Genomic DNA, 25,987 nt, shown 5'->3' on the forward strand with positions numbered 1-25,987 from the left:
TGTGGTGTTTAAAGACATCACCATGTAATTAACTCTGGTTTGAATCCCTTTTCCTGCTGTGGTGCACTTAATCAAGGTACTCACCCCAAACTAATGCAGTAAAAGTTACCCTGCTGTATGAGTAGATCAGTGTAAGTAGCCTAAGATACAAAGATAACATTCCAAGTTGCCTCAGTGAAAAGTGTAAGGCGAATGAATCAGTAAGAATAATAATAATGAGCTAAAGCTGTGTGTGAATTTCAGACATGTCAGTCCCAGATAGAGCAGCTTTAAGCTCCAACATTTCATATTTTATTGGATTTGTACATTATATAAATTATGTAAATATGTGAACCCTCTGGATTTATATTTTTTTTTATTTTAAAAAACCAAAAAAGTAAAAAAACAAGGAAAAAACCTCTAATTTCCTGTTTAGCTTCAGCTTTCTGTCACCCACACAGCACAATCACACGTCACTGCCCTGAGGTTAGAACCACAAGCTTAATTTATTTTAAATCGCTAAATCACACTTAATTCGCATAGTTTAAATTATATAATTATACACAGTAAAACCTAATCGGGGCAGCTGCTTGCATAGCGGTTAGAGCTGCTGCTTTTGGACCACACAGTCGCAGGTTTGAATCCCAGCCCCAGCTGTAAGGTAGCCTCAAGCAAGGTATTTACCCCAGATTGCTCCACTTAAAATAACCAGCTGTATAAATGGGCAAATAATTGTTGGTATCTTGATACTGTAATTTAATCTGGAGAAAAGTCTAAGCTTTTATGTAAATAATTATACTGGATTATAAATAAATTGATAAATCACTGTAAGTGGCCAAGTGTATAAACCTAACATTATGAGTAGCTTTGGGCAAAGCTGTCAGATAAATACAATTTAATAAATAACTATAAAATTAATGACTTTGGGTCTCTACGGCTACCTGCGGGCACAAAGTCGCCATGTGGGTAGGACAGAGGGACCAGACTGTACACGTTCCACAGAAATACACTATTATAAGCAAAAGATTAAAGAGAATGATTAATGTCACCGATGCCGCCACTTTTACTGATGTCAGTGAAACGAACCAAAAGCGGTGCCCAGACTGGCCACCAAACCAAGGGAAGCTGCACTGTACGGTCACACTGAGGCTGTAGTGTCCATCTCTGCCCTCCACTCTCGGACCAGCTGCTTCTCTTTAAAGTGTTGGGGGGCCGTTAAGGGAAGCTGGGCGACGCTGTCTTTGCTTGGCAAGGGGTACGAGCTGTCGTAGAATGGTGGAGAGCCGTCCTCGGAGTCCATAGTTGAAAACTATGGGACATGGTCTTTCTACCCCTGCAGACATCACAATTAACTGTTACTTAAGTGACACTATCATTCATCCGGCGTATTGCAGACGTAAGGTTCGTATATTAAGCCGTCTACAGGTTTTTCTCACTTTTACATTTACATTTGTTCATTTAGCTGATGCATTTCTCCAAAAAAGCAGACAATGTTAAGCTATCTACACTGAGTTACCCATAAAGCTGGGTAATTTTTACTGTATCGGTTCAGGGTAAGTACCTTGCTCAAAGGCAGTGCAGCAGGAGGTGGGATTCAAACCTAGTTTTTGAATACAAAGGCAGAAGTTCCAACCACTACACTTCCTGCTGTCCCAGCAGGTAAAGGAGGGTGAATTTAACATCTTTCGTCCAGGGTAAGTACAGTGATCTCGGGTAGTACAGCAGAAAGGGTATTCAGACCCTCATCCTTTCAATAGAAGGTGATGTGTCCCTAACCATTGGCCCTGGGTACATAATTGGGTTGAATCTTTTTTCTTTATTTCTTGCCTGTGTGTGCGTGTGCTGTCCTTCCAAAGCTTATTACGCTGCTGCCGTCAGCGTGCCTCCGGTATAACGTGTTTTCAGTCTGTGCGCCGAAGAGGACGTTTCGGCGTCGCGTGTGAGTGGCGTGTTCAGCCACAGAAACCTCTTAAACCCAAAACATTAGAACGTCGCCCTTCAAGGTTTCCTGCACATTTCACAGAAATAAGTGCGCAAAATATTCACATGCGCCACGTTACAGATGAGCTTTTATGGCACATGTACACAGCTGGGCTGTTTATTGATCTGCGCCGTGCAGCCGGGCCCCTTCCTGAAGGTCACCGCTATAGAGCCCTATTTCTCACTAATGAGTTTGGGCTCAATTCCCCGTTGCATTTCCATACCCATTTATTCTTTATCTGTTATAAAGAACCACACTGGTGATATGAATGAAATGAAAATATTCTTATTTTTCCGGGGGTTTTTCTGTGTATAAATGTCAATGAATTGATACGCTTTGAGCGCTACGCTACCAGTTTTGCCTCTGCAGAATCGATTTCTCGCCGGCACTGTTTTAACCGAAAGGACTGGAAAGACCGAGCGTACGATCGGGGACCTCTGTCTCAATTGATCATACAGCTCCCATGTGATGCTGCAAAAAGAATATTCCGGAATCATGTGATATTGCGAAAGATGAGCTCCGACTGATGCCGGAAAGCAGGCCCCAGCGGTAGAATTTGCGGAAAGCGCGGCCATCGGAGGCGGTCCAAGGGCGTTTTTCATCAGTCAGTCAAATCTTCGGCGCGATATCATTTTTACGAGTCGCTGAGCACTTGATGGAAAGTGTATGGGAGTGGGAAAAAATAAATAAGTAAATGCATACACACACACACACACATTTTCAGAACCGCTTGTCCCATACGGGGTCACGGGGAACCGGAGCCTACCCGGGAACACAGGGGCGTAAGGCCAGAGGGGGAGGGAACACACCTAGGACGGGACGCCAGTCCGTCGCAAGGCATCCCAAGCGGGACTTGAACCCCAGACCCACCGGACAGCAGGACTGTGGTCCAACCCACTGCGCCACCGCACCCCCTGCTAAATGCATACATATAAATAAAAAATAAATAAGAAATGGAAAACTGGAAAAAATGGAAAACCATTTCAGGGGAAAGAAAAAAAAAGTGTATCGGCAGAGCTTAGGTTGAGTTAAGCTTTGAGCAAATAGAGAAAACACAGAGGACAGATGATGATGCCACAGTTTCATAGGGTTTCACATCGAAGCCGTTGGGCACTAGGAATGGTCCTCCTTTACTGTACCCTGTAGAGAGAGGCGCACAGACCCCAGCGGTCGGTATCGTTTCCACTGAGCACTGGCTTCTCCATCTGAACTTAGAGCAAAGGTGCCCTTTTTTAGCACATTGATCTCCTACCACTTTTTACCTCCACTGTTACCGTGCCCTTAGTCATGGTAAGTATTACTCTGACTGTACCGTGCTAAGGAAACAGTGTATTGTACCTTTCTCACACACACACGCACACACAGTGCATCACTAGTGGATCTTGTCCATGAAATTGCTTTTTGAAATAATGAGGTGGGATTTGTGGCCTGGGGCCAATCTCATTATCACCCTGGATGGAAGGAAATCCGTGTTTCCGGAGGGGCAGACAGCAGCCGGATGCTGAACCCCCTTTGCACCGAGTTTCGTGTCCCTGTTACACGGGAATGTTACCGTGCCTTCTGCATTTGGATATTTATTTTTGAAATGGGTATGGATATTAATTGTTTGTCCCACCGCGTTGCTGTCATTTTTAATTAACTGGTCGTTAAAGACTATCCGATTTAGTCAGCGGCCTGTGGAACGAGTTCCTCATTAGTGACAGAGCTGGTTAGTCTGGGGCACAATAACCTGCCGAGTCAACCTTGTAAGTTAGCAGAAGTATTGCATAAAGGAGACAGTAAAATACTGTATTCATGGAGGGGGGACTTCTGTCGCAATTTGCCCCACTCAGCATGAGGGAATAATTTTGTAAACACGTTTCACCCCCGCTTAAAAGGCCTTAATAAGCCTTGACCTGGATGGATGGATGGATGGATGGATGGATGGATGGATGGATGGATGTTCTACTCTACTCATGGCAGTACAAGTACATGAAATTCTCACACGAACAAAGCACTCCGAACTGAACCGACACTGATAGATAGATAAAGTTAATTGATCCCAAAGGGTGTTGCACAAGGTCACAGCGACGCGTGTACAACAGCATAGCGACAGAGATACTGGGAATTAGACAAGTATGGAATAAATGCATGAATAAATAAAAGGAAATAAGAAATAAAAAGAGAAAAAAGAAACAGAAGTAGTACAGACAGCTCATTACCACTAACATTACCACGACCACACAGTAGTGTTGGGCGGGTACATATTTTGACAATACCTACTGCAAAGGAGCCACTTATTTGCATTTCCAATTTGTACGGCATTTCGAGGTCTCGGTCGAGTTTATAGCGTAGTTGGGATTCAGGCTCCTCGTTTTTGTCCCCGACGCGCTGGAGCACATGGCTGCATAACAGAGAACAAAGGCCTGTTGTTTGCAGCAGAATTACATATTTACATATGTACGTTGAATACACACGCGCGCACACAGTATAGCGAATTTTCAATTTTCAGGACTTCATTTTGTGGCAGATCAGTATACAGCATGTGAGCAGTTTACATAGTGATCATTCCATGTAAAATATCAAATAACGCAGAATCACACTGCGTTTTATAATTCCCTGACTTTACAGTTCATTTTTTTTATTTATTTTTTTTTTATGAGAAAACAATCAAGGACTCATAATGGACTGCAGTTTCATAACTGTTATTATAACGTCGACCTTCATGGAGTATGGAATAGCCTTTTCAAGTGACGATATTTTTATCACATGTCACAGCTTTAAATACTGCTTTCTGCGGTTTTCCGTTTAAAATCCGTTAACCTTTGAATCGTTTTGCTGCTCATAATCTGATGCAACATGGAGAAAAGGAAATTCCAAGCTTTTTTTTTTTGCCGAAAAGTTCTTCATTCTTGAAGTGCTAGGATATGAAAGGCGACGCCAGGCCTTCTATTCAAGATTTTTTTCCCACCATTAGCCTGTGTGTCGCTGAGCGCCGATTCCCGCCCTCCTCGATAACTTTAATAATAATAATAATAATAATAATAATAATAATAATAACAATAATAGCACTACACTGCTGTGTGCCTCTGACAGAATAACCTCTTTTCTAAATGTTATTTTCTATTTTGCATTCAAACTAAATTATAAATGGCTAAATTAATTTTCATCCCCCCTCCAATGAGAATAACATGTTCCTTATAGTTAATGAAATTTGCACCGGAGGGTGCTCCGCCCCCTTGAATCCACAGAGTCGTAATACTTTCATGGCACATCTTGTACTCATATAGGGTTTAAATCAAATCACTTATGTGTGGACGCTGTTAAGATTTTAATTAATTGATTAATTAATTATTATAATTATATTATAATAATTATTATTTAAGAATTATTATTTAATTTATTTATACAGCAAGGTATTTTTATTATATCAGTTCAGGGTAAGTACTTCGGTGAAGCATAGTACAGTGAGAGCAGGGATTCAAATCCAGTTTCTTGAATTACAAGGTGATGGCTCTAACTACTACGCCACCTGCTGTTTCTGTGAGCACTTTCTGCAGCAGAAAAAACACCTGTAATGAATTATTCCTGTAGTGCTGTGACTCAGTCTCACCACTGTATAAAAGAACAGATACTTTCTCTACTGAGAAGATGCCCTGAGAGCAAACGCCGCCTGGGTCCGAAGGAGGAAAGCAGCTCGAGTGGACATTTTGCATCAGTAATAAGGAGGGTTTTGAAACCATGGAGACTGCAATGCCACGGATCGCTGCTCTCACACTCATTGCTGTGTGTGTGTGTGTGTGTGTGTGTGTGTGTGTGTGTGTGTGTGTGTGTGTGTGCGCGTGCGCGCACAGTCGATACACAGCCCTCTGTAAGAGGCTTAAAAGTTTGAGTCCAGGTCCTCGTATCCACAGCTTTTTAATGAACTTCTCCAACAAGTGCTTTGTTAACATAGAATAGAATTACTTAATAGGTGCACATTTGTGTGTCTGTGTGTGTGTGTTTGTGAAATATATCGTTTTACAGTGTTCGGGCATGAGAGATTGATGCCACCAGACACACTGGAGAAAACAGGACCACATCTTTATTGTTACCCATGTACGTTGAGGATCCATACATGGGAAAACACACACACACACACACACACACACACACACACACACCTCACTGTAAGTGTCAGCTGTGCCCTGTTTCTCGTTATTTTGTTTTAATCTCTGCACTTGAGATTAACCATTTTCTCCATAACTCCAGAATTGCTCAGCCTTTTCCCCAGAGTGTGTTCAGCCGTGACCAGGTGATAAAAGTTGCTCCGCCGAGCATCCTTCCAAAGACAATAGGATATAGTGGGGTGGGGGGGATCGGTTGATTGTGCACGAAGACCCTCAATGGGGACCTCGAAAACAGGACTAGGCAAGACGCACTCACTCTCCGGGCCTGAATAATACTATCCTGGAGCCCCTAACTAGACTGACCATACAAACACCAATGGAACCACAAGTCTGTTCATAACTCATTCTGTTCATAACAACAGTCACTTTTATCATTACTTCTCTATCAATAAAACAATGACAGTATAGATGTCCCTCAATTTTTTCACCAGTCCGGTTAGCAGTTATGATCAATAAAAAGTACTTTATAACACCTTTAGTCTATTTTTATCAACTTTGAGCTACATTACATGTAAACACACAAAACTTTAAATACATACGAATGCAATTTAAATACAAAAAACATGACGGCTCAATTCTGGCCACGTGTCACGGTAAAGATGCTGTGCATTCCTATGACTGTGATCCAAGCCTCGGCCCGGAAGGCGCCTTGGCAAAATAAGCATCCCTTTAACCCCCCCCAGCCTACCTGTCAGCTTCTGTCTGTCTCGTCCTGCCTGCACTAACATGATAACATGCGGAATTAACGCTCCATGATTTACCGGCCTGTATCCCTCCTCTTCTTTTCACGGGGAGGTTGTCCCAACAGCCCGCGGCTGCCGGTCAGAGCGTCCCACGTGCTACCTGCATTATTCATGCGGTCAATGGGACGGCGGCGAAACAAAGAGAGCCTGATTTCCACCAGTCCCTGATGTCGCTCCCGTTTGTGTAATGAGCCTGCGGCGGGGCTCCTTCTCCAACACGGAACACCAAATCTGTTATGCAGTCGTGCTCAGTAAAATTGGGTAAAAATACACATTACGGTTCTTCTGCGCATCACTGGACCTCGGGTGACCTCAGGCTGAGATGACTGGATAGTTCAATGCGTCACAATATTACTTTTAATACATTTCCAGAAGTTTTAAAAAAAGAACACAAATTGTTAAATAATCCTTGGTGTTCTTGCATAAACCTTTTAGAAACAAAAAATTTTTTAGTAAATCACAATTTGGTAAAGTGTAATAAACTCTGCTCCATCCTCATGGCACCTACATCTTTTTGTTTTTTTTTTTCTCAAGTGATTGGTTCATTGGCAAATTGAAACAAGCTATTTGAAAAGTAATACATCTTATATGTTAACTTAGGCATTTTAACTTTAGCGTCATTCCACGTGATGCATGTAATATTTCGGAATGAGCGGTCAGTCTCGGTCATGCTGCACACCTTCCATTAGAACTGACCTTTTACAGTTCTTAACTTGAGAATGCAGTCAAATGTGATTATAACTGATAAAAACTGTCTAAGGCGGAGTCTAAATTTAGATTTTGGGATGAGCTTTGATCTGACGAGCGCTGAAGATTCGGCCTTGAAGAGAACGGCCCCCCGAGGCTTCGGCTCGCCCACATTGTTTTAAACCTCTTTGACCATGTCCAATTAGACAGTAAACGCATGGACCCGGGGAAGGGGGCGGGGGTCTCCTCGGGATTCGGAGCGCCTGCCCCCCTTTTACCTCTTAATTACCTCACTAAGGCTTTTAGCCGAATAATTAGTTTGAGCTCCACATGGACTTCAGAAAGTCCCACCGGCGTCAGAGAACCTCTCGGAGTAACCAGAACACCTGTCTTCTGTGTCCACACATCTCAGCTGGATGTACTGGACAGACTGGGAGGAGGACGAGGTCAACGACAGCATCGGCAGGATCGAGAGGGCTTGGATGGACGGATCCAACCGACAGACATTCGTCACGTCCAACATGCTGTGGCCCAACGGCCTCGCTCTGGACCACAGGACCAGCACCATGTTCTGGTGTGACGCCTACTATGACCACATCGAGAAGATCTATCTCAACGGCACGGGCAGAACGGTAAACTGCTCAAATATGTGTTTACGCTCACGTTTCTGTGTGCCTAATGGGAGCGGTAACGGGTTTGCCTCCCAGTTCTATAGTCTCTCCAGTTTCTTCCATGAATGACAATGTAACAAAATAATATTTTTGAACCAATGATCCTTGTTGAGTCACATGGTGTTTTAGCAGGCAGCACTGGTGCCTCACAGTTGGTGTGGATGTGGGTTTGAATATGACTCAGTTCGTGTAGAGTTGCATGTTGTCCCTGTGTTTAAATGGATTTCCTCCTGGTACTCTGGTTTCCTCCCACAGGCCAAAACATGTTCCAGTTGAATTGGTGAAGCTAATTTGCCCACTGTGTGAGAGAGAGAGAGAGAGAGAGAGAGAGAGAGAGAGAGAGAGAGAGAGAGAGAGACTGTCCTGCGGTGTACTGTTGCACCATCCAGAGTGTACCCTGCTGCACACACCATGCTTCCAGGATAGGCTCTGGAGCACCACGACCCTGCGCTGGACAAGTGGTTCTTGAGAATAGATGGATAATTCTCACTACTCTCATGATTGATGTTGCCGCTATGTGAGGTTCCTATTATTTTTGCTAATTCTTAGGTGGTGTATAACGGCAAGGAACTGAACCACCCTTACGGGATCTCGCTTCATCGCAACTACGTCTTCTGGACCGATTACATGAACGCCTCCATCTTCCAGCTGGACCTGTCATCAGGGGACGTGACGCTGCTGAGGAGCGAGAAGCCCCCTCTATTCGGCCTCCAGGTGTACGACGCTCAGAGGCAGCAAGGTGGGATGGGCTCTTGGAACCCTCTACCCCCCCACCCCAGGGGGCACACCTGTTCGCTTTCTCTTGTCTCTTCAGGCAGGTCGGCGACGGCCTGCAGAGAGACCTGTGCGGCTCCTCTAATCAGCGCCAGACACGCGTTCCATGTCTAAGCTAAAGAAGGTCTAATTGGACTGGCAGGGAGCGGCTCCAAGGAGATATAAAACAAGTGAAAATGACTACATGCTTATTTAAAAAAGGAGCAAAAACCGAGAGAAAAATCTACAGTCCTGAGCAACTGAGTAATGTGCCAAATACGCAATTTTTTTCTCCCGATAATCGTAATTATTACCATTCCGTATTTAGCTGACCTCTTTGTCCACGGTGACGGAAAGGGATATAAATTATACAATTAGAAGATATTAAAATGATAAATTATTAAAATTATTATAAATGAATTTTTAAAACATCACTTATTTTATGGCAAAATAATTTTGCTCCCATTTTTCTCCATGTACATCTCTCAGCACAAAACTCTAGATGGGAATATTTTTCAAAGAATTTCATCTCTTCGTTTCTCATTCTCGGAATTCGTGGTGAAATTATGCTTCAGAAGATTTTCCAAATCCTTTTAAATCTGTAAATACCTTACAAGAACAAAATTACAAGTTGTTGAACAACTGATTTTTTCTTTAGATTTTTTTTTTTTTTTTTGGAGAGGCTACATGTTATTGAACTAAAATGAAGATGCTTAAATCAGTTACTCCTGAGCTTTTCCTCTCGGCGTGGTTCCTGCAGGGCTAACGGCGTCCGATTAGACGCACTGCTGAAAATAGCAGGGTAACGCATCGATTTTCATATATACACTGATGAGCCTAATGGGTTTAAAGGCAATCAACAGATAAAATGTGTTTCATGCTTGGGTATCTCATTGTGACTTACTGCAGGAGCACTGGGCCATTTGCATATTTTCATAATCTAATTAAAGTTCCACCTGTATCAATGCGCTGCTCTTGGCTATGAGACCCAGCATGTCTGTTGGGCAGCAGGTGGCGTGGTGCTTAAAGCCTTATCCTGGCAATTGATGGACATGGGTTTGAATCCTGCCTCCTGCTACGGTACCCTTGATCAAGCTATTTAGCCAGAATTGATACAGGAAATATTGCCATGTGCATAAATGGATAAATCATTGTAAGCATCTTAGTCTACAAACCTCATAATAAAAGCTGTATCAGAGAAAAAAAATAAAAAATAACAATAATAGTAAGACTGATTAAAAGCAGGTGTAGTGTTTAGACCTGTGACTTTGTAATCAAAGGTTCTTGGGTCAAATGCCCCCCCCGCTGTATTACTCTTTATCAAGGTGCTTACCCTGAAATGACACAGTAAAAGTACCCTGCTGCATAAATGGGTAAATAATTGTGATAAATAAATAAATGAAAACCTAAGAATGTAAGCTGCTTTGAAAAAAGTTGTCAGCTACATAATAATTAATAATAGTAATAACACATAAGCGTTGAGTTTTTATGCTTTGCAGCTGTCGGGATCCAATGAGTCATTTTGCATTCTCTGTTGTGTGTCTCCGCTCAGTGTTTGGAACAAACAATGAAACAGCCTTTCACAGTCCTGACGTCTGCCAACAAGTGCCTGTCCGAAAATATTGAATCATGACGGCCGGTTTCATGATTTCAGCGGCATCTTGCGCACTGAAGGACTTCGAAAGAAAAACTTAACACCCCGAGTGAATAATCCATTGCCATTGTGGAGCGGATGCTGCAAGGCAGCGCGGTGGGACTCGATGCTCTGCGCCCCTGTGATAGCTGGGCCTCTGGGCCTAATTGGTTCATCATTAGAATGCGATTCCTGCTTGCGTATGAAAATAGCGCAGCTAGAGACAATGGTCGCGAACTCGCCGGGTGGGCGGGGGTGGGGGGGGTGCAGTCTGTAATCCCAAAAGGGTCGTAAAAGCGCATCTGCATTCCGCTAGTCCCAGGCCGCGCGGGGCCGGGCCGGCCGTGATTACAGTTGTTGACTCGCTTGAGCAACGGTCTCGGCGGACCCCCAGCTGAGGGACCAGGGAGGCGGCTGCAGCGCAAGTCCTTTTTTCAGTTCCCGCCATTTCTGCGCGATGCAGCTTTTGGAGGGACACAAAAACAACATTTTTTTTTTTTTTTCTATTCACCTGTTACCTTTGTCATCTTTGAGTCGTCGGCACAAGCTGTTTGTTCAGTTTGTTCGGTCACTTTCCAGCATGCCACGTCAGACCCCAAGGTCCTTTTTATGTTTTTCCAGATCCATTGTTTGCAGTTTTAACGTGAACAAAAAGCCGAGCTGAAATGATTAAGTTCTTTTTCCTTTCCAATACCGCTGTGTTTCTGTTGCATTTCTTCATATGGACACTGGCTCCTCAAATTACAAACACAGCTGGGACCAGAATCTGTTAGTAACTCATTTTGTTTATGACTCCAAAGTCACTGTTACCACTAAGTCAGAGCTAATAAAAGTTGAACAAAACAGACATCCCTCAGTGATAGCTATAATATATAAAACATACTCTGTGCAGTTGTGTTTTTATACGTTTAAAACAAGTGCTCCATTAAAGTTAAAATGTCCCGTCAAACTCCTATTCAGTGCAGATTGTTGATCAATTCATCTTATAGAAATCTTGTTATTGATCACCAGCACTCAAGAACACTGAGGAAGTGAGTTGAATTAAGGTACTCTTTACTGCCATCTGTTGACTGGGAGGGTGAACTCTGTTTGTGTTCCACTACAGAGATTTTTTAAAAATAGACGTGAAAAAAATGCAGTTACAAATCAACTGGGAAAAGTTTGTATCTCTGACCGATCCTAACTCGATATTTTCTAACAAAAAAGACAAAAAGAGCCAGTGTGAACATAATGACAAGAAAGTGCAATGATAAAAGTAACAGCAAAATTCTCACAGATTGCCCTTGTGCAGTCATGTAGCAGCGTAACCACGAAAGAACTCGTTAAAAACACGTAAAAGCTGTGCAAAGCACTGTCTTTCCGTAACTTAGAGTCGGGATATGAGCAGATGTCACAGAAATTCATGTGTTATTGCCAGTTATAGGAAAAAATTAAGACAGTTTCCAGTTCGAAAAAGGTGCAGCCGCTTTTTCAGCTCTGCTTTATGGGCTGAGCGTGAGTTGTCGTCCTCTGTCTCCAGGTTAACAAGGGAGAGATCCTTCACCAGGATTCACCATGGCTCGTGTGCTGAAAACAAGGGAAACCATTTTTCACGGAAAACAAAATGCAGCTTCGAAACAACCTTTCCCGTATTTCACCTTTAATGCATGCATTTTGCTGTGATTTATAGGCCGAAAGCTTGGCTTTGTTTAACTATAGAACACATGCTGTATATGTGAAGGCCTGGGGGTTACGCCTGTTAATTTTTCATCCTTTCCGCCTTTGAAATGCCCCCATGATGAGAAAATGAGAGGCAGCGCTCAGTTGTGGATTCATTCTACCTGTGTTTGCTCCACAGGAGACAACGCGTGCCGTGTGAACTACGGAGGCTGCGGCACCCTCTGTCTGGCCACACCCAGGGGACGCGTGTGTGCGTGTGCTGATGGCCAGCAGCTTGAGAAGAACAACGTGACCTGCACAGGTACATCTCAGGTGTTGCTCTTACAGAAACCAACGTGAGCAGGCATTTAGATTGTTAAAGCGTGGGTCAGGTTTTGTTTGCAATGGTGAATGGTAAAGGGATAAGGGTTGTGTTTTCATAAAATGAGCCCAGACGGGTTCAGGCTGAATATAGCTGCGGTGGTTATAAGCAAGCCGGTTTTCCTCAATTCCTTTAATCAATTATGCAGTACCAGTAAAGTCTGGGTACAGCTGCTTAAAATCAGACTTGTTTAGGCTAAAAATAAACTCAAACTAGACATTTCAGGTGTGGTTTTATAGGCAGATGTGTCAAAATTTGAAATATTGGATAATACACAGAGAGGGTAAGCACATGAGTTGTGCCTGCATGCTTCCTGCTGTCCCTCCTGGTGGTGGCAGTGTCATGTTCTGGGGCTGCTTCTCTGCTCGTACAGTTGGTGATCTTTAACAAGTGTATGGCAATATTTCAAAGACATGCCATTCCATCAGCATTTCAATTAACTGGGCAGCCCTTTATTCTTCAGCTAGAAACTGAACTGAAACGTATGTCAAAGTTGTGCAAGAACTATGTGTCAAAGAAGTCAATGACAGACAACTTAAACTAATGACCTGGATTTAAAACATTGTGAGTAATGAAAAGTTTGTTTCCAATGGCTGTAGTCAGACTTTTGACTGGTACTGTGCAGTTGTGATGGGAGATTCGGCCAACATCGTTCCTCTTCCCCAGTGCATTGTGAGGGGTATTCAGATCAGTTTTAGCAGCTTCTAGCCTTCTTAGACCTTTAATGGTTTATCAGCCTTTACGTTCCCTCTTCCCACTACCAAAGAATCGTCTACAGCAGGGGAACCTCACCGCTGCCACCCTGATGAGTTCCAGTGCCGCAACCAGCGGTGCGTTCAGGCGGCTTGGAGGTGTGACGGGGACGATGACTGCCTGGACGGTAGCGACGAGGATGCAGTCATGTGCCGTGCGTGTTTCCTTACCTCCAGTGAATGCTATGGGTTTAATGTACCATTCACAGATTGCAGAAATACACTTTGATTAGTCAGGTTTCCTCAAACCTTCTTGAATCTTAGCGTAGAGTTTGCTGTGATCTTCAGTGATCCTAATGCACTCAGTCCTTTTCAGGTGAAGCCACTTTCTTTCTCGTTTATTCCCTAATAAGGTCGCTCATTACGATTTGTAATTCAGATTCACTTGAAGGGATAACATCCTCTCAGGCATTCATTGCTATTAGAGTTCACACATGTGACGGAAAAATAAATAAATAAATGAAACGGCATCCGTAACGGGTGAAGATGAAGATAATGGATCTGCAATCTGCCTTTGGAAGCCCTGATAGCACTTTTACATCAGATCCACATAAAACCCATCTGCAAAACCATCTGATAATTTAATTCTCCGTGGAGCCTGAATACTGGACTACTCGTGATTACATTAAATGTAAAAAAATGCATGCTAAGTACAATTTTAAACTTTGTATTTTTGGATAAAAGCATTTAGATTATAAAAAGTCTGTAGTTGAAGTTTCCAAGTTTTTTTTTAATAGATTCAGAATAAGATTTCAAAGTGCAAATGGAAAAATGACCTCTCATTGTGAGGTCTTCTACAATGAAGTAATAAAATCCATTAAATATGAGTGCTGATCCTCTGCTCACCAGAGAACCGCAGCTGCCCCACGGACCATTTCAAGTGCCTGAACAACCGGTGCATCCCTAAGCGGTGGCTGTGCGACGGGACCAACGACTGTGGCGGCAACGAGGACGAGTCCAACCTCACCTGTGCAGGTACGGTCACTGAAACCGGTCATCTTGCCTTGGCCTTCCGGTGACAGCCAGGCAGAATAAGAACGTGACTGCATCACCCCGCCGGAGAGAGCGCCGCACTTGACCGGCATTTCATCAGCTGCGAGCTGCTCAGAAATATGAAGAGGATCTGGGAAATATGAATCAGCATGCATATTCCACACGCCCTGCGGTCACTATGGATGCCACACCCCTGTGGTTTGTCATGGGAGAGCACTTGCATGATGGTGTTTAGAGGGTCACACAGTGTTTCTCCGCAATTTTTACAGATGTTTTTGTCTCATCAGGATATGACTCCTTCCTATAGCTGTCATGCTGCATACGCCTGAAGGAAAAGTGATTTTTACCCACCTGCGGGAAGGACTGACTCGGGTTATTTGGGTCATTGCAGTTTCTTGTCTACCCTTTTTTCCGGTATGAGCTATTGCTGCTTGTAAAGGTGCAGGGTTGTGATTATGGCTGTAGGGTTATGTGTCGGAATCGAATTCGTGCTTATGGCCGTCCCGCATGTATGTCGAGGGGAGAAACAGCAGCGATGGGAACGTGGTCTTTGAGCCCAGCACTTTATGGCCTCCATTGGACCATCACTGCCAGGGCTGATCGCATTAGCAGCTCTACTGTGGTTTTCAGAGGCCACTGAGGTCTCTGTTTTTCCCTTCAGTGATGTGTCATCGCCCTACCGCCCCTTTTCCCAGGATGCTTGTCAGCAGTTCTCGGGAAGGACCGATGGTCACTGGGAAGGACGATGGTGTCCAACAGAGTGAAACGGACAACCCAGGTCTGGTGTGAGAGCAAATGACCTTCTGCTTTCATCCTGCCTCTTATTAAAAGCAGAACTTTGGTTCTGAAGGAGCTTTGTTCTTTCGGTTTGCATGCCGACGCGGAGACCGCGACTTGGCATCGATGCGACTTGGCATAAGAGTGATGTGGACCACCGTCGTCCCCCCTCGGGGCAAGCCATTTATGAGCAGGACCCCGTCCTCCCTGAAAGCGCCGGTGCTTCTAAACCCTTCATGCTTAATCAGGTTTCAGGAGGTTGACGGGAAACATAAGTCCAGGGCACAGCTGCGGTTGCTCCGACAGGAAGGAATTCGACATGGATATCAAACGACTGCGGCCTCCCACTCCTCAGACCATTCTGGTTTTCACTTTGTTATAAAAGTGGAACTTACATTATCTGGAGATCAAGCCAAAGGAAGCTTGATATCGGTCATGGCAAAATCCAACCCAGATGTACATTGCTGGTCCAAATCGCAGCCCAGTGATGGGCAAATAAAAGTGTTTTGTCCATTGTTTTAAAGCAGCATTTGGAAGCCATCTCAGTCAGGTAAAACAGGATAGTATAAACAGTGTGTGTTGCCATGGTGACCATTTGACTGACAGCCATTTGGCGGTTCTGTGTCCAGCCCAGACGTGTCAACCCAGGCAGTTTGCCTGCCACAACGGCCGCTGCATCCCGGATACGTGGCGCTGTGACCGTGACGACGACTGCGGGGACAGCTCGGACGAGACGCCGTCATGCAGTGAGTCCCCTGGAGCACGTGGACCTTCCCCACCTCTTCACGTCAACACACTGCGTCACCCCCGGCTTGCGTTGTGCTGAATGTCACTCTTTACAGCTTCATAAATACCGATCCTTTCATCCAATTGCCGCACGGCTTCATGACATCCTCCACCCCGGACATCGAAACGCATAAAATTAATGATCGCAAGTTTCGGTGAATTTTACAGAAATTGACATGTTTTGTTCAGATTCTGCAGTGCGTGCAGTGAGAGCTGGACCAAAACAGGAAATTAATGGGTGAGACTACAGAAAAGAACAGAGTATCAAATGCCAAAAACAGTTCTCTCTCTCTCTCACACACACACACACACACACACACACACACACACACACACACACACACACACACAGATATTTCTACAGACTAAAGATCAGAGAAAAACATGCAGTGATTGTCACACACTGGTGTGAGCCAATATTTAGTGAAGATTCTCGTTTTACATGGTGCCATATAAATCCACAATACATCGTTTGTGCTTAGTTTACTCTGAAATGGATGGTGTCATTTGAGGTAAATGAAGTCTATAAACACACACACACACACACATTTTCAGAACCGCTTGTCCCATACGGGGTCACGGAGGAACCGGAGCCTACCCGGCAACACAGGGCGTAAGGCCGGAGGGGGAGGGGACACACCTAGGACGGGACGCCAGTCCGCCGCAAGGCACCCCAAGCGGGACTCGAACCCCAGACCCACCGGACAGCAGGACTGTGGCCCAACCCACTGCGCCACCGCACCCCCAGTCTATAAACAATAAATTCCAAAAATGTTTTAAAAATTAACTTTAGAACCTGTGATAATGACCAGGAATGAAGTTGTTTAGAAGGTTACAGAACATTAGGTGATCGTGCAGTGTTTAATAATTTCTTAATACATAATCATAATGGGCCGCCCAGTTTTTGACAGGCGCACCGACGATAGAAAGGTGTCTGACACACAGCCCAAGGGTTAAAAAATATAACCGTCCTGGTTATGTAAAAAAAAAAAAACATTAAAATGGATCCTGATTTACTGCTTTCTGTGAGTCGGTGTTTGTGGATTTAAAGCTCCTTGCAGCCCAGGAGGCTGTTTTGAAAGGTCCGCAACCACAGATGATCACCTCGTGCTTCCTTCGGCCGCAGATGAAAGGAGAGGAGATATGATAAGCAACAGCCCTGCGACCAAATAGAATCTCAGCAGCACATCTGATAACCGCATCAAATGAGCTCTAAAAGCTCGCAGTACCTCCTCTCCGTCAAGTCGGCGCTTCGGACATCGCTTGCGTTCCAGGTTCCCGGGCGTCAGACCTTCAGGGCCCGAGGGCAGGGCGGCGTCGCTTTGAGAGTATCTTGCGCTTCCCCGGTAAGCTCTGGAAGCTCGGGGGTAGCCGCGCTGTACTTTTTTGCGGGAATGTGCGTCAGCTGTGTGTCGTGGAGCAGAGCTCGGCTGGAGGCAGGTACCGCATGACAAAGGGGAGGGAAGATCCCATCCGCTGACCGCGGCTCCAGACACGCAGGGATTCCATATTTATATTTTATGTGCTGCAGGTGGTGCGGGGGTTATAGCCGTAGCGCTGCAATTAGAAAAGCTCGGGTTCGCATCTCTGCTCCTTCTCTAGTAGCGCTGCTAAAGGTACCAACGCGGTAAAAATTGCCCTGCTGTATAAATGGGTAAAACAGTACAAGTAGCTTCATAAGGACAAACCTCATGTTGTAAGTCTCTTGGTGAAAGGTATCAGATAAATGTATAAGAATAATAACAATAATAGTAACAGTTATTGCAATAACATAATAATAATAATAATTTTTATTATTATTATTATTATTATTATTATTATTATTATAAGAAGAACGAAGAAGAAGAAACTGATCAGGATGGTAGTTTGATGCTAAAGGTTTAGGCTGCATTCTTAGAGTGTTTTGATGGCCTCGGGTTCCAGAGACAGTGCCCCCCTGCACCCCATTCGTCCCCACTACCTGAGCTATGCTCTCCTCTACATGCAAATGTGTCCTTTGTGGGCAGTGACATAAGTGACTTTTGGAAGGTATCTGGAGTCCAGCGGAGGAGCACAGAGTGCAGTTCATCCATCCATCCATCCATCCATCCATCCATCCATCCCGTCCCAGAAGATGTTCCATTCCTTTATAGAACGAGTGCTCTCCAGGTGTGAGGTGATGTTCCCATATGCACCAGAGCCAGTGCTGAGCGTCACAGATGTTTTTATTTTAATATTTAATCTCGCAAATAACTCAGAAATTAAACTTCCCGCTGTGAGCGGCACTGTTTTCATATATTGTTCAGCCAAACAATTCACCAGTTTCACCCGGGCTGCTTAAATGATGTGTCGCGTTACAATCAGAAGGATGCGAGATTGAATCCCACCCCCCTGCTGCAGCACAGTTGGTCAAAGCACTTACTCTGATCAATGCAGTAAAAATCACCCAGCTGTATAAATGGATGAATCTGTGCGAGTAGGTTAGTGTACAAACCCATCGTTGAAAGGCATTTTAGAGAAAAGGGTCCAAAGCATAAAGACAGTAGTAATAAAATGGGAACGAATGATTCTCTGGAATTTGTTGGTGTTTACAAAGAGCTATGAAACTACAAGTCTGTGATGCATTTTTTTTTTTTCCCCCCCTTCTAGAAAACAGGATTGCTGAGTATGAAGAAATAAATATTGTGTGGGCCCTCAAATACCTCATGGGGAGGTGATGGGCAAAAGGGGGTTTTACAGAAAACTGTAAAGCTTACAGTAGCATGGTGGCACAGCAGGTAGTGCTGTTGAGACAAAGATCCTGCACTGAGGGTTTCAATCCAGCTCAGTCTGTGTTTAGTTTGCATGTTGTGCCCTGTGCTCTGGTTTCCTCCCACAGTTCAAAGACATGTGTTTCAGCTGGGCTGGTGACCGAAGTCTGTGCAGTGTGTGTTGGTGTGAGAGATTTCCCAGTGATGGAATGGGATCCCATCCGGGTGCGTAACCAGGATAGACTCTGGACCTCTGGGACCCTGCAGTGGAGACGCAGCTATTTGTGGGGGAAACAATAACACACTTTGCCCCGTTTCGCTTTTCACGTCTGCAGGTGAACTTGTGTGAACGGGTGACCGCTTCTGTGTTTGCGGAGCCATTCTGCTATTTGTTTTGCCAAACAAGCACTGGCCCGCAACGCACGAAACAAGTGTTAATGGAACCGCTATTAAATTGCTCCCTTTTTCGGATGGATTTCTGCTTTGACAGGAGTTGTGAAAGCACAAAGCAGCTTTTAGGCCCTGCAGCGTCACGCGCTCCGTTGGCTCGCGCGTTTACGACCGCGCGTGTTCCCATGTGTGTGTCGTGCAGCTTGGCGTGCGCGCGTTCCGTGTTTCTAAAAGCCGTGGTACCGTGTCATAGCGGGGGCTTTACTGCGCAGCCTTGCATCTTAACAAGGTCGGCTTTACGACGCTCCGCTTTCCAGAAAGCCGAGGCGGCGCGCTCCGACGGAGCTTTGCAGCCGTGCTTTGGCGTCTTAAATAACTTGGCCCTGTCGTTCCCGCTTTTCCAGGAAACGCAGGTAATGCAGCGGAGCGCCTGCTTTATTCCAAAGCCATATGTGTTAAGTACCTTGCTTGCGCTCGCCCTTGCTCTGAATACGGTGCTTTGGCTCCGGCGAAACCCGCAGACATCGCTCTCTCGGTTTTTCTGTGCTTTTTATGGAGAAACAACAGTCGTAAGTCTGCTTGGCAAAGGCGTGAGCTTTTACTCTGGCTGCTCCATCCTGCTCTCTGCCAGTTGTGATTCTCATTCCTGCACAGGGAACAGTAGGTGGCGCAGCGGTTAGAGTCACTGGATTAGTTTTTATGGCACAAAACAACAATGCGGTTTCCCTTCCACGGGTCCACGGTGATACCGTATGGTTGTGTTTCTGCACCCGAGCACCTCTTCCATCGTTCTTATGCACTCTAATAGCTCACAAACAGAACACGGGAACGTATGATAGGTCAACACAAAGTCAATTAATTAATTAATCCATTGATTGATTGACTGAACAATCGATGAATTCGTTGATTTATTTTTTTATTTTATTTTATTTCTTTATTTTTTTTTTTTTTTTATTAAAAATGGAATAATGGAAACAAAAGAAATCAATGAAAACAATGCAAATGAATTTACGGTCACCAAACAAGTTGACAGCGTGTCTAACCGCTCTTGGGTTGTGGGTTCAGACCTGAATTTGCGAATTTGCACATTTCACCCCGTTCACGTGGATTTCTTGCCGCAGCTCAGACATGTGTGTATCAGGTGAAACTGTTAGATACACCGTAGTGACATTCTTACAATCCCTCACATATTCGTATAGTACAGCAGTGTAACACACATTCACACACACTGTGGGCCAGTATGGGCCATGTGACTGTAGGAAGTTTAGTACAGTAAGTCCCTCTGAGGGAAAGTGCGGGTAAACGCTACATAATGTCACCGTGCATCACGTTAGAGAAAAGAGTCTCCTAAATGAATCAATTTAAAGGTCAACGTCTGCTGCCCGTCAGCTCTCGGGAGGAGTGTGAAATCCAAGTTGGAATAAATGAACAAATAAATGAAGAAATTCTTCATAAGTCAAGGTAGGGGAAGAAATGAAACTTGTTGTAAAAATGAAATGTCCTGACTCAAATTGGTGCATCTGAATAATAATAATAATAATAACAAAAATAATAATAATAACATTTCTGAACCGCTTGTCCCATACGGGGTCGCGGGGAGCCGGAGCCGGAGCCTAACCCGGCAACACAGAGCGTAAGGCTGGAGGGGGAGGGGATACACCCAGGACGGGACGCCAGTCTGCCGCAAGGCACCCCAAGTGAGACTTGAACCCAAGACCCACCGGAGAGAAAGACCTGGTCCAACCCACTGCGCCACCGCACAATAATAATAATAATGATAATAATAAAAAACAACAGCGTACCCTAAACATACCCTCCATATGTGTTATTTATATTGTACACAGTGTACAGGGTGAGCAGTGACTTGAGACGAGCCGGTGGGGTGTCACGATGCACCTTTTGCTCCACAAAAGTTTAGCCTGAGTGCCGACAAAAACAGCGGAAACCTTGAATATGATGCTTCATCTGCCTCCCACTGATGAGAAATGGCAACCTGTGTGTGTGTTATCACCACCCGCCCCTCGGCATCCTGTGGGCCGCACCGGCTCGTACACACACGCACGCACGCGCGGCGACACTGAAACCTATAATTAAACTTATATCTGGTTTCCCTAAGTCATAATAATAATAAAAAAAACAATAACAGAGGCGGTTCTGCTGGAGCGCGGTGCTCGGCCGAGGTCCACACCGGCACCATGGGGCTTCTACGCCGATACAGACACCTGTGTGAAGGGTCGAGAGAAAACCTCAGCAACCCCTGTCATCCGACATGACAAAACGCCAATATTTATGTATCTAACTATTAATTTCCAATAAGCGTGACTTCCCAGCTGTCAGGGTGGCCTGGAGTCTGGGAACAGATGGAGCGGAGAAGCGTTCGAGAAACATCACACATCGAGCGCTGCCTTCGCCAAACGGTTGGTCGGTCAAGGGGACATGTAACGTGAATACAGTAAACACGGTAAAAACTGAGTACCGAACATGATGATGGGGACAGAATGTCGTTTGCATCAGTGAGGCGTGGGTGCCGTCGGCATCTGCTCGCACTGTAATTCACGTTAAAAAGCCATCGCTGACAGAGGGCGACACGGATCGAGTCACGTATTATGGCCGCCGTGTAAGAATTAACTAACAGATGTCGCTTAATTGCAGTGGTGCTCTGTTTCCCTGGTGGTCTCATTGTTGTTCCCTGTAAGCAACGTCAGTGTCGATCACGGCGCCTGCGCCCCACCCCAGACACCCCATGAGGAGCAAGCATGTGCGTTCCAGTTATGCCATCGCTATCGTTGATTAAAAGTCCTGTGGAAGGTCATTGTTCCACATATTCACGCAAACTGGAGGGGACGGGCTTCCAGACAGCGTCACAACTGTCGATACGGCTTCCTTACAAGACCCAGATTTTAATGGACCTAGACAGTCTGGGCACGAGCCAAGAGGCCACTCCAGCGCTCGCTCTCCGCTCCAAATGTCCCCCAGTAAAAGTGGGGCAGCAGGGAGCCTCGAGGTTCCAGCACCGGGCCTCTGATCAACAGTTAGCTGGGACAGCTTAGTCTGAGAAAAGTGTCCTGCCATTGTACCGTTGAGGGAGAAACCTTGCCTGAATTCTTATTTTCAATTTTTTAATAATAAGAATTATTATTATTATTATTATCACACACACACACGCACACTCACACACACTGTCTGAAGCCGCTTGTCCCAAACAGGGTCATGGTGAACTGGAGCCAAACCCAGCAACACAGGGCAAAGCTTGAGGGGGAGGGGACACACCCAGGATGGGACGCCACTCCATCGCAAGGCATCCCACGCAGGACTCGAACCCCAGACCCGTCGGAGAGCAGGACCTGGTCAATGCCACCCCGCCCCCCTATTATTATTATTATTATTATTATTATTATTGCAGAAATAAGAGAGCTGACTTTTATTTATCTATTTGTTTGTTTGTTTTATTGAATAGGGATACCGACTTTGTTCATTCACATGAAAGTGTTTGCCAACAGAATAAATAGGAAAACTATAAATAACAAAGCAATCAGCGAATGAATTGTGACTTATGCTGATAGAAAATGTTTTATTACTTAAAACAAATATTGAAACAGTGCTTTAAGGTCTCTTAACAGATACATTATTGCCATTACCCTGACATTGTTCATTACATTTACATTATATTTATTATTTTACTTACATTACATTAATTCACTGATTATTTCCTTAATATAAAACATCAAGCGTACTTTAGGCAATTAGTGATGCGCAATCTAAGCTTATGTAACAATTGGAGGCACCATGGACAGACCAATATTAGGTCATCATGCTCCTGCAGCTAATTTACCTGCATATTTAAATGGAAACATATTAATAATATAACTTTGTCATTCCACTTCACTTGTACTCAACTGTAGCTGTTAATTATGTCACTGGAGCAGCAAATGTAATCAGTGATCTGTTGTGTTCAAAAGTTCAAAAGCAATTGTTTGATAAATAAATGTGTTTGTTTATGTATAATAAGGATGTGTTGCACTGCCCCTAGTGGACAGTTTGTTAATTACCGCATATTGTTATTCTACATTTATTCATTTAGCTGATACTTTTCTCCAAAGCAACATACAATTATTCACCCATTTATACAGCTTGGTAATTTTACTAGAGAAACTGATGGTAAGGACTTTACTCAAGAGTACGACAGCCTGAGATGAGATTCAAACATACGTCCATTGGGTCCAAAGAAAGCAGCTGTAACCTGTACACTGTTCCTATGGTTATGTTTATCAGTGTAAAGACACTGTCATCTGCGTTTCTTCCACACCTCTACTCATGTTCAAACACTTATACAGCAGGATAGCTGGGGGAGAAGTGCTTCAAACCTAACGATTCTGGGTTTAAATTGAACCACCTGCTGTGGAATTTAACCTGAATTGATACAGTAAAAATTACCTAATTGTATAAGTGGTAAATCAGTGTAAATAGATTATTGATAAATCCTTTTATTAAGTTATCTCTGAGAAAAGTGAGAATAATAATTATATTATTATTATTATTATTATTATTATTATTATAGCAATAATACTTTACTTTGGTGTTGGGTGGCCCAGGAATTGTACAGCACTGGGGGGTCTAACTCTGCAGCAGCATTTGAAGGAATGCATGTTAAAGTGTGTAGAATTTCCTTTGGACTAAAGTTTCAGGTAAGTAACTGGGTCAGCGGACATAAAGCGGCACGCATGTGGAAGTCTGCTTGCGAATAAATAAAACAATAATAAATTATGACAAGTTGAGTTTAAAAGCCAAGTGCTTTCGATGCCCTTCGTACATCTGGATCCCGCGGATAAACAGCGGGGGACCTGGCGGTGCTGATCTCCGCCGTAACAATAACTCCCCGCAGCTCCTTTCCTGCTTCTCAACCCGAGACTTTTCATAATAAAGGAGAAAACGAGTTTATTGAGTTGAAAACGAGCAAAAAGTGTGGGAAAGTTGAGTTTCCAAGTCTACATTTTCCATGTCATGAAAATTCAGTTTTTTTTTTGCTTTCCTTCCTTCTTAGCTTTCCCCACCTGCGAACCCCTCAGCCAGTTCAGCTGTTCCAACGGAAGGTGCATCAGCATCAAATGGCACTGCGATTCAGGTGACTGGGCTCCCCATAGACACTGTACCTGTACACCTGTACGTGTGTCAGTGTCGATGGACATACAGCAGCAGGAGCTCCATTCTTTCAATGAATATTCCACGTAACATATACATATATAATGTATACTTTTTTGGAACAGTGTCCAAGTGTAAATACGTATATGTTGGACCTGATCTTCTTTATACAGCTCTTTGCTCTCAGTGATGAAGTGCAGCAAAAAGCTTAAAAGTGTTCTATTAGTGTTTCTGCACAATGTCACCAGGTGTCCAGCATCATTGACACACACAGTACGGCTGCGGTCTCCGTTGCGCCTGTACACATCACGAAACGTGCTGATCCACTTGAACATAAAACAAATTCTTTTAGCCCCCATTGCTGCTCGTGGGATTTGATTAGCAATAGACGCACTTTCGCTCTAGAACTTTCTACAGCGCGGTTGGGAAGGATACGTGCAGCAGGCGAAATGAAAGAATCACACGGATACAGTAGGAAAACATGATGAATTACATAAGAACACATAATAGGTGCAGAAGTAAGTAAGTAATAATGAGGATGCAGTGAAATATTTTGTTAAAAGTGAGTTCATTCCATCCTGTGAGAATAAACCCATTTTGGGGAACTAAGTTTGACCGGGACGGCTGAGGTTTGGCTCAAGGACACAAGGTGAGCGCTAAGTGGGATTCAAACTGGCAACCACGCGGCTCCTGCAGATGACGACTGCGGCGACGGCAGCGACGAGGCCGGCTGCGTGAGCTCCTGCTCCTCGGCACAGTTCCAGTGCGCCAGCGGACGCTGCATCCCCGAGCACTGGGTCTGCGACGGCGACAACGACTGCGGTGACTCCAGCGACGAGAACGCCACCTGCTCCGGGGCAGGTGAGTACGGGGGGTGGGGGGTCACGGGCAGCTCTGCACAACATTGTGAGATTCTCACACGTCAACAGGAATCACTGCGGTGGAGAACCAGGCCCTTCACTGACCTTATATTAATATTTATACATTTTAATACGCAATGTAAATTAATATAAATCCGCACATGACTGGACTAGGAGGCGTGGTCTGGTCGTGCAACTGGCTGCTCATTCCTGGGTATCAAGCTTGGAAATCATTTAAAATATTTAAATTAAGTACTTTGTCCCCAACAAGTTCAGTTTCATTTTGCCTTACAAATATTACGTTTCATATTTTTTATTTTTGTTATTATTAAAAGTTTAACTAAATAACTTCAAATATTGAAATAAATGACTTCTCCAAGAATTTGTGCTCCAGTTTGATGGTTGTTGTCCAATTTTTGCTTCAGTTTTCACATACTTTGTATTTAACATATTTTTTTGTATTTTATAATTTATTTATCGTGCTTCATATTTTTAAAATAATTCTGATAAAGTCTGTAAAATACATTTTAAAATACGTTGGATTCCAGTCTGGTCATTCCAGTATCTGGTCACCTAAGGTCCAGTCATGAGCGGACGACCAATGTAATTTAAACGGACAGGAAATTAATATGAATGAACCACATTTATTCAAGTGTAAAATAGTGACACTGAAGGCTTGTTCATGTCCACCCTACAAGGCAGCCATCCTTCGCTTCCCCATCTTCGCTTCCACCTGAGCTAATTGGTTCGATCTCGGTTCCGGGTTCTGGACAGGAGGTTCTGGTTCGTCCGAGACGCTCCCGGCAATGGTCCCGGCTCGGCGACGTGTCAGTAAGATGAGCAGGCCATTCATCAGGCCTTTTTCCAGCGCTCTCTGGGGTCCGGTCCTCCTCCGCGGAGGGTCCCCGAGCGGCCCGCATCGTACAGGCCCAGAATAGACCGAAAG

General features: G+C 44.4%; 1 protein-coding gene across 1 annotated transcript in view; it reads left to right on the plus strand.

Annotated features, from left to right (window-relative positions):
- The window catches only part of lrp1ba (low density lipoprotein receptor-related protein 1Ba), a 342,612-nt gene that overhangs the window by 155,659 nt on the left and 160,966 nt on the right, over positions 1-25,987 (plus strand). The window contains exons 12-19 of the mRNA XM_029256802.1: positions 7,951-8,170; positions 8,759-8,948; positions 12,433-12,555; positions 13,397-13,522; positions 14,217-14,342; positions 15,767-15,883; positions 24,084-24,164; positions 24,878-25,042. Coding sequence (XP_029112635.1) covers positions 7,951-8,170; positions 8,759-8,948; positions 12,433-12,555; positions 13,397-13,522; positions 14,217-14,342; positions 15,767-15,883; positions 24,084-24,164; positions 24,878-25,042 — 1,148 coding nt within the window. The remainder of the gene's footprint in view (positions 1-7,950; positions 8,171-8,758; positions 8,949-12,432; positions 12,556-13,396; positions 13,523-14,216; positions 14,343-15,766; positions 15,884-24,083; positions 24,165-24,877; positions 25,043-25,987) is intronic.

This window comes from Scleropages formosus, chromosome 12 (assembly GCF_900964775.1).
Source record: "Scleropages formosus chromosome 12, fSclFor1.1, whole genome shotgun sequence".
In the NCBI taxonomy this organism is placed as follows: Eukaryota; Metazoa; Chordata; class Actinopteri; order Osteoglossiformes; family Osteoglossidae; genus Scleropages; species Scleropages formosus.